At 48.0% G+C, this 11,645-nt stretch overlaps 5 protein-coding genes across 5 annotated transcripts; 2 read left to right on the top strand and 3 right to left on the bottom strand.

Moving 5' to 3' along the window:
- Positions 1-2,149: 2,149 nt before the first annotated feature.
- FPRO_07728 (putative SnodProt1 PRECURSOR) lies at positions 2,150-2,625 on the top strand (the record flags this gene model as incomplete). Its single annotated transcript, XM_031234184.1, has 2 exons — positions 2,150-2,210; positions 2,267-2,625. The coding sequence occupies 2 exons, from the start codon at positions 2,150-2,152 to the stop codon at positions 2,623-2,625; spliced, it is 420 nt and encodes a 139-aa protein (XP_031083946.1).
- A 458-nt stretch (positions 2,626-3,083) lies between these two features.
- Positions 3,084-4,085, bottom strand: FPRO_07729 (uncharacterized protein; the record flags this gene model as incomplete). Its single annotated transcript, XM_031234182.1, has 2 exons — positions 3,084-3,370; positions 3,584-4,085. The coding sequence occupies 2 exons, from the start codon at positions 4,083-4,085 to the stop codon at positions 3,084-3,086; spliced, it is 789 nt and encodes a 262-aa protein (XP_031083945.1).
- A 1,305-nt stretch (positions 4,086-5,390) lies between these two features.
- FPRO_07730 (uncharacterized protein) lies at positions 5,391-6,728 on the top strand (the record flags this gene model as incomplete). The annotated part of the gene is made up of 1 exon (XM_031234181.1): positions 5,391-6,728. The coding sequence occupies one exon, from the start codon at positions 5,391-5,393 to the stop codon at positions 6,726-6,728; it is 1,338 nt and encodes a 445-aa protein (XP_031083944.1).
- Positions 6,729-7,212: 484 nt separating this feature from the next.
- Positions 7,213-8,880, bottom strand: FPRO_07731 (uncharacterized protein; the record flags this gene model as incomplete). Its single annotated transcript, XM_031234180.1, has 1 exon — positions 7,213-8,880. The coding sequence occupies one exon, from the start codon at positions 8,878-8,880 to the stop codon at positions 7,213-7,215; it is 1,668 nt and encodes a 555-aa protein (XP_031083943.1).
- Positions 8,881-9,751: 871 nt separating this feature from the next.
- On the bottom strand, positions 9,752-10,865 carry FPRO_07732 (uncharacterized protein; the record flags this gene model as incomplete). The annotated part of the gene is made up of 2 exons (XM_031234179.1): positions 9,752-10,468; positions 10,521-10,865. The coding sequence occupies 2 exons, from the start codon at positions 10,863-10,865 to the stop codon at positions 9,752-9,754; spliced, it is 1,062 nt and encodes a 353-aa protein (XP_031083942.1).
- Between the last annotated feature and the right edge of the window lie 780 nt (positions 10,866-11,645).

Below are 11,645 nucleotides of genomic sequence, written 5' to 3'. Positions count from 1 at the left end.
TAATCTTATCTGAGCTATTATGCATGAGGAATAATTCTGTTTGTTGCAATGACGGAGTTTTTCGATACGAGGAGAGCCACTCTTTCTAATTCTTGGCTTCCTCTATTATTATGTATGAGGCTCAGCTTGATCCTCTATATCTGACGTTAACGGATACGATGTTGCACTGTTCTCTCTGCCCAACGCATTGTTTGTGATTTGTATGTTTGTGGGCCTCAGCTTGCTTAGTAGAGATATCTTGAAGATTGTAGAACTCCGTGTGTGCATTACTTGGCTTTAGTAAGTCCACTGCTGTGCAAACTAGCATGCCCTGTCTAAGTTGAATTTGACGATCCCGTCTCTGGGCGATTTCTTTCTCATGATCTGGCATTCTGAGTCAAGGCATATGCACTATTGGGGTTTGGGATCAATTGTCTCAGAGAGCTAGCTATTCAATAAATGACACATTCCCAGCCTTTGTTTTAGCATTTCGATGGTGTTTTCTGTGAACAAGCAAGTGACCGGCCGTGCGACCCCAACCCAACCGGTTATGCCGACAGCCCACTACTCAGAGGCTTCCAGAACACCCAAGCTCCATATCCCAAAATAGCACAGAACCTCAATTAGCATCCATCTCACCACCATGATGTCAACGTCAATAGTGCATCACGGGTTCTCACATCGGATTCACTTTTCGGGCACAAGCAGAAGAGGGCCAGATTAGTAGTAGATCCTGGATCCGTCTCGTAACTGCGCCAGTACCGGAAATTCCGGCACTTGAATAATGAATGAATGGATCCTTGAGGTCTTTTTGTCCAGGAAGATCGCTGAGCCCATGACGTTCAAATTCTCGTGTTCTCTCGATGCTCCGTGGGATCATCCATGTTGCTAAAACTCCCATTTGCGGAGTTTTTATCATCGATCCACAACCCGATGTTCTTGGCCTGGTGTTTTTGTTGTTTTCACGATGCAATACAACGTCAATAGCTCAGACCATACTGTCAATTAATTCCTCTTTGGGCTTCCAGTTATTGACGGTTCTTTGATGCGTCGACAACGCAGGGAGGAATACGAGACTAGTCTGAGATAGACAGGCAGGACCCTTGAGATCAGTCATGCTTGTTGAAAAGACGTGACTAGTCGTGAATAGACAATGCAGCTATTCGGCGGTGAGGTCATGGGATCACGGGCTCGGCACGTTGATCGAACGAGGTGATATCCTAATCCGTGGCACTAGACTAGTTATTCAACATGAAGCTTCAGCAGTAAGGTTATGACCGGCCATTCCGCAACAAGGTCATCATCATGATAGCCTCAATGGGGCCTTACTACAGAGTATGATCTTACAGATCTTAGTGAGCCTGAGCCTCCTCAATGCGCTGGAGCTACGTTACGTCGTGCTGTTCACAAGACGACACTAGCTTCAAGCTGAGCTTGAGAATACGAGATATTCCTCGCCAAAAACATCCCGTTACCCCACAATGCCCCAAAATGGGGGCCATGACCGGCAGAAATCAACCCCTACACCCCTGCGCAACGGGAAATATTCTGGATCCTAGGTTCTGGGCCTGTCTATAGTCGACTCAACTGTAATGCGAGCAGCCTTTCCGCACGCCACGTCCTACCTTTAGGCTCTATCTTAAGGTACCTAGGTTCTGTATCCGCCCCTCGAAATAGCATACGGCGTGGCCTAGCCTTGCTCTGGCATCCGTTGCTAAAGCCAATTTTGGCAGCGATGGCACCGAGAGACGGTCAATACGAATGGAGCTTGGGTAGCTTCTCGGCCGGGTTGTGATAGTCCATCTGCCATTCAATGCCAACTATGACGCTGTATGGAGACAATCTGGGCTTGTCCAGCCTCCAGCCTTCCCGGTCGTGTTCTCGATTTGGCTGTGGAGAGGCTGATCACCCGAGGGCCGTGATGGGTAACGTTAGATGCATGTATGCATGGTTCGTTCGTTCGATTTCTTAGAGATCGTTGTGAGAACTCAAGTATAAGAAGAGCCCTCAGTCTCGTCCAGATTCCCATTCCTCTCTTGTATCATCACTCTCAACAACAACAATCAACCACTCACTCTCTTCCACTTCGAGCTTCCAGCCAAACACTCCTCAACACCACCACGACTTCCCTCTTCACTTACACACAAACAACCCAACAACAACCATCAACATGAAGCTGTCCGGTGTCCTCTCTGCTCTTGCTCTTACCTCCGCCGTCTCGGCCACCACTGGTGAGTCTACTGACACTATTCTCTGATGTATCTTCACTCACTAACCATTATTTCAGTCTCCTACGACACTGGCTACGATGACAAGTCTCGCCCCATGACCGCTGTCTCTTGCTCTGATGGCAAGAATGGTCTCATCACCAAGTATGGCTGGAAGACTCAGGGCAACGTCCCTACCAAGTACGTCGGTGGTGTCAACATCATCGAGGGCTGGAACTCTGCCAACTGTGGTGGCTGCTACCGCCTCGAGTACAAGGGCAAGAAGATCAACGTCCTCGCTATCGACCACGCTGCCTCTGGCTTCAACATTGGCCTTGATGCCATGAACGCCCTCACAAATGGCCAGGCTGTCAAGCTCGGCCGCATCAACGCCCAGGTTTACCACGCCAAGCCTTCTGACTGCGGTCTCAAGAACTAAACGGCGCAACTCTACGATTTATGAGATGCATATGAGGCTTTCTGGATAGCGGACATTCTTATTCTTTCCCTCCTTAGAACTATGGGTTTAATACTTGGCATTGGTTGGCGTTTAGACTACGATTTTACACATAATCTACCTAGATACTACACTACACAACACCTGAATGAACATAGAGCTTAATTGCTTTCACTTCAATTTTCTTCTTTGAAATGCCATGAGATGAAGTGTTTGATAACTCGAGACCCTAACCTAGCCATGTGGTTTGCGCCTTGGTCAGATTTTCTGCAAAAAAAAAAAAAAAAACCGACTGACAAGCTGTTACAGTCGCCTGAAAGTAGCTCGTTAAGCTGGCCCTCCTACCGTAGCTAATTTTGTACATGTGTAATCCTAATCATCCTATTTCATTTCTTTCGGCAGCCTTTCTGTTTCGTTCCAACTGAGCTTGACATCGGCCTTTACTCCCACTTCCGGCGTGAGGGAGGGGTCTCGACACCCTCGGACGAAGAAGACGATGATGCATCGAGGTCGTCCCAGTTGTTTAATGAAATTTCATCAATGTCAGAGGGATGTTCAGATAGAGGGGATGATGGAGTATGGATCAAAGGAGATGGTGGAGCGTCTGATAAAGGAGATGAGGCACCCGAAGCATATTCGGGCGTTGGCATTCGATCGGATGTGACTGGCTCGGGAAGTTTAGGGTCTGTAGCAACTCTGGTGAACCGGATTCCACCTTCTTCCTGTTCTTCAAACAAAGTTAGTATATGAGTATTAACGGATCTGCAAGGCTCAAGGGGTACCGTGAAGATCGAGGCCCGGTCTTGGGGGTCAAGAACAAGTGAAGAAAATGACGGGTGAGTTGAGTGCCACTTTCTCTGAGTACTTCTAACTCCACAGTGCTGAGAGCCTCTTCTTTACTTGCACAGGGAAGAGGAAGAGGAAGAGGAAGAGTACATACCGCTCGGCGAGTTTCCAATCCATAGAGCGCACTCGAGAATTTCGACACGAGCCACAAATTCCTCATACTCGAGGCCCTGTTCTAGTCCGCCAAGAGGTATCCGAATTTGTTCTGGGGCCTTCATGACCACCGTGACTTCTTTTTCACCTGCGACAGACTCGATAAAGTCTATGAAGTCGTCTATCAACCCTCTCTCACCCTTGAACACGACACATTTCTCTTCGGGGCAGTATCCTATGAAGTTCTCCGCAAAGGTGTCTGATAGTTTGGTGATGTACAGGTCGGTTGCTGCTTCAGTCTCAGGGCAGCGCGAAATCAAGACAACAACCTCGGATGATGGAAGCAGGTATATTGAAGAGGGATGGGGTGAGTCTTGGCGAAAATCTGTGGATATGAGATACGATTTGTAGGCCGGCTCGAGGATAGCAGCTCTTTTCTGTGTGAAATCAGAAAGATCCCCTGCCAGCAAGGAATCTAGGCTGTCCTCGACAATCGCACCCATTTTGAGTGTTGGTAAAAGAGATGGGTATGGTAGGCAGGGAAGTGAGAGATTGCCTAGTCATTTAAAGGAAGAGCATTTATGGCAGACTTTGAGGCAGCAACCTAAGAGTGACACTGTCATGTACCTGTCAAGGGCTGGCAATCGGAGGAACCTACCAGGCAAGGAGAGAAAACAATAAACGGTCCAAACGGAAGGAGCAAATTCTTTGAGGAAAATCAGCTTCCCTTGCCCACATTATCATAAATATCCTTAGGTAGTCTCGTAAAGGATATCCTAAGTTTTATAAAATTCATCAAGTGTGTAATGGAGTTGAGTCACCTTTATGTTTCTGCATGACAAGTTGCTGAAGTTGCTGGGGGTCAGGACGGACGAGATCAAGAGTCTCTTATCCTAAGCATCTGTTTTTCAAATCAGGCAACTCACCTCTCCACGCAGCTATAAACATCTAATGTCAATTTGTATGTTGATATACTCGTTTGTAGCGTACACGGACCGCAAGAGCACAGCATTGATGTCCCGATGCGCTGTGGCTCATACACCAAGGACTCGATTTGACAAAAAGGGGTAAAGCGAAGTAACAATATACTATCAGACTCTTATAATCTATGTGAGTTCTCGAATGATACTTTTGAGTAATACACCTTACCTTACCATAGGAAATCTAATGTCTCTTGCATGTTCACAAGACAAATCATCGTCAGAACAGTTTGAAGTGACAGGGCACCCAAGGTAAAAGAAAAGCGGATACTTGCAATAAACAAGCTCCAAAAAGGCGCTTAGTGTTGCACAGTCCGCTGTTTGTATTCTGGTAGCCGTAGGGAGCGGAGGGCATAGGTAAACAATTCCTTGTAGTCACTTACAAACACTTGATACGTCCAACGAACGCTAGTATCCGTTTGGATCCTTGCATGAAAATGAAACAGCATATGCGGATTATCAACACTGATGTATGTATATTTGTTTTACAAGTCTCCAATAAGTCTTCTCATAGGCTAGCTCAGCTCAGCTCACAAGTTGCACTCGAGTTACAGACTTACAGAATTCTTCAGATGCACACCTAGTCTCGATCTACAAACACCCAATCAAATCATCATTATTCCCGGGACATCTAAGCGAATCCGAGTTGATGCACTGTATCCGAAGTTATTAGTGACGTGACGTGGGGTAATCCTAGTCCGTCGTCGGATCGTCGTACTCCTTCTAAACAACGACTTGCAAACTCCCGACTCTCCAAAATGCAACTCCAACCTGTTTTTTTGTTTTCGTTTTGGCCGCAATCAAACAAATCACTTTCAGGACTGAACCATGGCTTCGCTAAACATGCAGAATCTTCCAAACGAGCTCGTCGCTCACATCCTGAGCTCCCTTGACTCCGAATCTGATTTACAAAGACGCATTTACTTTGACCCTGCAAAGCTCACCAGGCCGGTATCATCCGGTCCAAATACACCCCTCAAGAACGCTTCGCTGGTATGTCGTCTCTGGAGAAGTTCTGTGATGAAAATACTCTTTCGTTATGTTGTTTGGCCGTTTTGGCGATTTCACAAGCCAGTCGCACAAGATATCGCATCACAAATTGAGCTCCTGGATTTCATTCGAAGAAACAACCTTTCATCCTCCGTTGACCACTTCACTATCCTGATCGATCTTCCTCTCGGATCAGGCCAGAATCGTTATCCGGATGGCCAATTCTGGGGTATTCTGCCTCCTGTATCTCAACAGCCAGAGACGCCTATGTCCTGGAATTTGTTATGGTCTGTTCTGAATCAAGAAGACCGAGACGCCGAGGGTAGTGACACAAGGACTGAGGAAGACAGAGCGCGGTGTTTTTGGGATAACAACTGGCTTTGGCATACTATCTTTGATGTCATTGATCCCTTGAGAATCACCATGATCAGCTCAATAGACATTCTCGCTTCGCTCTTGAGCCGAACTGTCGATTTGTCGAGTCACTGGGCTTTCAACAGCACCTACTATGTTCTATCATTGTCACGACCATCGCGAAGTATTGCCGAGTCTAAAAGAGTACAGGTCCTGCCTTCGCATATTCCAGGACCAATGAATCGCATCCCCTGTGACTTGTTCCATATCAGAGACTGGAGCTCAGTCCTCGTCAATGAAGGATCCTTCGCCCCAGTCTATTCAACCTACGAATTCTTTCACTACTCAGCAGCTACTCTTCTTCCTGCAATATTTGACTCTTCGGATCCTTCTTTCGATGCTCTATGTGCAAACCTTCATTCATTGTCCTACATCGCCACATTCCCCCTTTCTCACCATATTTCTGACCATCTCATCCCCAATTGCCCGCCCGTGGAGCATCTCTATGTACAGCTGATGCCCAAGAATCGTGATTTCTGGGAGAGCAGTAGTCTTTCACGGGTGAATCTTTCCGACTTGTGGCTCGAGTGCGACACGTCATACGCATTGCTTGTGCGTCAGTTGCTGCAAACTGTTCCTCAGCCGGGCTGGCAGAAGCTGAAGGTGTTCGAGACGGGTGACACACCCGCAGAAGGAGTATGGAAGATGAATACTTATGATGGCCATATAAATGGATCAAATGGGTGGAGAGAAGATAGCGAGGGTGTTTTTGTCAAGGATGATATTCAAAGTAGTGATGAACAAACTATGGCGGAAGAGTGATAAGCACGCGACCGGAAGACTGACAGAGGTCAAGTTTATAATTAAGAGGGCAGTATCTTATAGTACCTAAGTTTACGGGATATGAAACAATTCCAATTGCCTTGCAAACTCATTGGCACTGTTAGAATATTGCCCGAATTCCAATAAGCCCATAGAATCTGGGTTTCAATTCAGCCACAAAGGAAGGGATTCAAAAGATAAGAACAATGACACGGATGGCTTTAATCATCATTTATCTACATGATGCTCTATCTTGGCAGAATATGAAATCTATCACTCATCCACGACTATCCTGATCCAAGTAGCAGGATCCTTATTGAATCTTCAGCCTCCTAGGCTTCTTGTAGATAAACCCTAAATCCAAACACAAACGCCTCTAAATGCACAAAGGAGCTGGTCGAGCCTGTACATAATAGACACACCGCCGGAACCTAGTCCCTAGCCATCCCATGAAACCCAAAACGCCATCTTGAATACACAAAGTCTAATCTTCGTCACTACCGATGTCGCCATCCTTGTCGCTGTCCGAAAAGTCTGGAACAGGCTCCATCGCTGCATGCTCCTTCATCTCTCGATACGTGCTCCAAGTCAAGCCCAAGAATGCGACGATGATCATGGCGCCTCCGACAATGGCGGCAAAGCTCAGAGGCTCTCCGGTAATCATCCAATCCACAATGGCAACAATGAAGATGGTGAGCAGCGCAGCCACCGATGACAGGACAGGCGAAGTCAGCGAGATAAGAACGAGGAATGAGCCGCTGAAAGTGGCATTGGAAAGCACCGCGAGGAGAATGAGCCAGCAGGTAGAAGCAGCTGGGATCTCGAACTTTTCAATGTTGAGCCAGTCGAGAATTGGGAGAGGAAGCCAGAGCACCGTGAGAGTGAAGAGCCCAATCAAAGAACCAAAGGTGTTGGCAAAGATCATACCTCTACCAGGCGAACAGCCCTCGGGTGGGCAAGCATAGCGCTTGTACAAAACCTCGTACAGACCATACAGAACTGAGCCAACGCCAATGACGAGATTGCCAAGGAATCGGTTTCCGGCCTCAACACTCTCGCCTCCTTCCTTGGTGTCACCATAAGCAACGACGAGGACACCGCCAATGGCGATCAGAACAGCAACCGACTTGTCGAGTCGAAGGGGCTCGCGAAGAAGTGGAACGGAAAATACGTATGCGAAGAAGGCGGAGCAATTGTAAATGGCCGTCAGATCCGATGGCGTTGTCAGACTAACGGCAATGTACCAACTCAAACCAGCGACGGTCAGTGAGCAGGTAATGATGGCAGTGAATCGAACAAAATAGCGAACGGGTCTCGCGCGATGTTGAATCGATATATGGAACACATCCAGGGTCTGCTTTTCGATCATAATGGCGGTTGTGCGCAATTGCTGCTTATGTCGCTTCCAGAATACTGGCCATGGTACATCACGCTTCTGGAAGCGCAGAATAAGGAGCTGAACTGGCCATAACACAATCCAAGAACCGTGGGTAAAGTACATCATACAGTAAGCCTTGTCCCAGCCAAGGTCGTGTTGGATGTATGCGCTCAGTTCTGTCTGGACGCAGAATGCGATCAGACTGATAATGAGGAAGAATCCTGCGTACGTGTACCTCTTCTTGGTCGAATCTTCGGCAGCAGCGGCGGCAGTTTGGGGGCTTCGACTGCGCATCGTTGATCGCCGACTGAGACCTGGTCTTCCCATTGATTCTCTGGGATGATATGGGAGATCATCTTCGCTGGACTCCCTTGACCCCTTTGATCCGTCATTAGGAGGAGAGTAACCAGCGCGGCCGCGTTCTGGGTCATCCTCCTTGTAAAGGAGAGGAGTGCCGGATTTACCATCGCCATGACGATGGTAATTTGGACGGCGAAGGTCATTGGGATCCATATTGTCCAATTCCAACCACTCGCTGTCACTATGGATCTTTGTATTCTTAGGATCGTAGCGCTTCGTGTCAAGATCGGAAGCGTCGCTCGGATGGTCGGCGGTGCCACGGGCGCCAACAACGTTTGGTCTGGCAGTCGAAGATGGACCTGGTTCGCATGTGGTATCGTCGCTAGATGATGTTGAGGAATCGGAGTCTGTAGACGATCGATTGTGACCTTGCAGAAGGCGGACTTCTTGGTCACCGGTATCACGCCGAGGCATGAAGGGAGAGGGAAGGGAAGGGGTACTTGCAGATAATAATAAAAAAACCTCGACAAAATTACGAATACAATAGGCGAGGGGTGCGATAAAGGAGTGAAACGGCTTAGCTGATTTTGGGGCTGCACCGGGTTTGGTCTTTTTGGCAAATCGAGGCGTGGTATTGGATCCGTGGTATGTAAAGGTGGTGTTGAAAAACAGCCATGGATGGTCCTGGGTGGAGACAAGCGGGTCTCGAGACCCCGATTTTGCAGGGGGCTTACTCCGCTGTAGCGCAGGGGACCAACAGCGCGGGGAGTTGTGATGGCACGGGGCAGGGGGGTTCGTCATTGTTGAACCTGGAATCCACTGGAGGACAGGCTAAGAATATTAAACCATGAGGTGATTCTTTAGGTAGAATCATGGCTGTTGGTCGGCGAGTTTGTTGCTAGCGACTCAGTGAGGTAGTGAGGTTATCGCGGTTACAGGAGAAAGGTTACGGCGAATAAGTTACCGTTAACCGTTGAAAGTGTTCACTCGCAACTGAAATTCAACTCTCTGCTCCCACGTGCGGGAATAAGCTTATGCGTGGTACAAAAGGACACTCCTACTTTGTTACCTACAACAGGTTTTGACCTGTCTGTAAGATCTGATTGCATTAGATGCTTACCTTACTCTTATCTTGTCCTGCAAACCAATGACGCCTTCGGTCATGTGCCCTCCGCATTCTCTCCACGCGCCCCCAAAACCAAAAGACAACCTTTGTGAGCGGTATCACCATGCCACCAACAGAAATGACTGGCAGCACGTGAGTTTATATTCCGGTGTCTACCTATGTACCTAGGTATGTAGGTATTTTATGCCAAGCTCTGTATTACTTCTGCCTATTGCTATTTTACTTGGCCGACGCACCAAACAGAGCCTCGTGCACATCATATGTATACTCCAAATCCCCGTGCCAGTAGTTGGCTGTATCTGCCTTGGAATACAGCCACGCCTGGTCAAGTGCCTTTACCACCTCGTCGGGCAGAGGTCCCTTTTCAACGAGCTCAAGGTTCTGCTCGAGCTGCTGGATGTTGGACATACCAATGATAATTCCATCGTTGCCATTTGTGACCTTTAGTCCGGAGTGGTGGATTATCCATCGCAACGCTGTTTCAAGCATGCTCAGTCCATTCTTCTCGGTCGCTTCCTCGATAGCCTTCAGAGCCTTGAATGTGCTCTCTCTGAAGTATCGCTGACGATATGCGGTACCAATCTTGCTCTGATCAGAGAAACGGCCACTCTCGGGCTTGATGTCCATTGACTTGATCTTGCCAGAAAGAAGACCACCAGCGATTGGGTTATACACGACTATATCGAGGCCGTATCTCCTGCATGCTACAAAGAGCTCTGCCTCAATAGAACGGGTGAGGCAGTTGTACATGCCCTGGTAGACCGTGGGCCGGACCCAGTTGTTGTACTTGCAAATCATGACAACTTCTGCGACCTCGTACGCGGTGAAGTTGCTGATGCCGAACCTGACAAACTTTCCATCCTTGTGTAGCTTGTTGATAGCCCCGAGGGTTTCTTGGAAAGGAGTGCCGCGGTCAGGACGATGGAGGTAGAGCAGCTAATGGGCATGTTAGTGCATGCAACTAAGCTTATCGGGAGATGCCACTTACATCGATGCAGTCAGTTCCCAGCTCCTTCAGACTGGTCTCAACCGACTCGATGACCTTGTCGTATGTATTCTCGCCAGGTTGGGCGGGATACTTGACCTTTGTGTCGACTGTAAGTCCTCTCTCTTTCCAGTTGGTCTGCGAGCCGGTCCAGCCCTCCTGTTTGCCGCCAACATAGATGCGGGCAGTGTCGACTTCGTTGTAGCCCTTACTTTGAAAGAGGTCAAGAGCCTTGTTGTAAGTTTCAGGGTCAAAGATACGCGCGTCGAGCTGTTCACTACCAGGGGGTCCAAAGGTCATTAGACCCAGGATAACACGAGGCTTGACGTTCTGGGTTACGAGAGGCATTGCGACGGTTGATGGTGTTTGTTGGTGTTTGAATTTAATTTAAGACTACAAGCAAATGAAAGATGGAGGGGTCAAGCTCTTTATAGATCCTCGGAAAGGATTTGTTTCGGAGATGTGACTCTTAAACTCCAGCTCTTTATTGTCGTGCCTTTCCGCGACCTACAGCTCATCATAGCACCCCACCAACGTCTGCGGCTTCGGGCGGGGTATGATTTCGGTAGATAGTAGGCAGTTACAGCCAAATGAGCGCCATGAGAGTTTAAACAATCGGATCATCATCCGAGAAATTTGTTTACGGGCTAGGACAAGGCATTGGTGGATTAATAATACTGTACATGCGTTTCAGCCTTTGACCGACGATCACGATGCCGTGATAACGAAAGGAGTTGAAGGAGTTGAAGCTCTTACATATAAGCTACTCATCAGGGTTAGCTTCATGACGTAGATCCACGGTCGTGCTTTGGTCCAGAGCATCATCGGACTTAGGCCCGGGTAGAACTATATGTCCATTGAACTGACCAGAACAACAGGATGTTATCTTATCAAGTCTGGGCTACAGTTGGATCCAAGGATCCATCATGGAACTCGCAGTGACTCGCTGGGTATCACAACCTATGTGCTGGATGCCCTCAAAACTTAAAATGTTGCATAGACAATGACCAGAGGTCGAGCTCCCACGAATCTGAACAAGTTTGAGCCTATATGGCTACTGTAATCAATCTTCCCATTAAGAAAACCCATTGAATTTAGAAACACAACAAGAGACGCTCTTGTGAAGAG

This window comes from Fusarium proliferatum (assembly GCF_900067095.1).
Source record: "Fusarium proliferatum ET1 genome assembly, contig: FPRO_scaffold007, whole genome shotgun sequence".
Taxonomy (NCBI): domain Eukaryota; kingdom Fungi; phylum Ascomycota; class Sordariomycetes; order Hypocreales; family Nectriaceae; genus Fusarium; species Fusarium proliferatum.
This window is presented reverse-complemented; position numbering and strand designations above follow the sequence as displayed.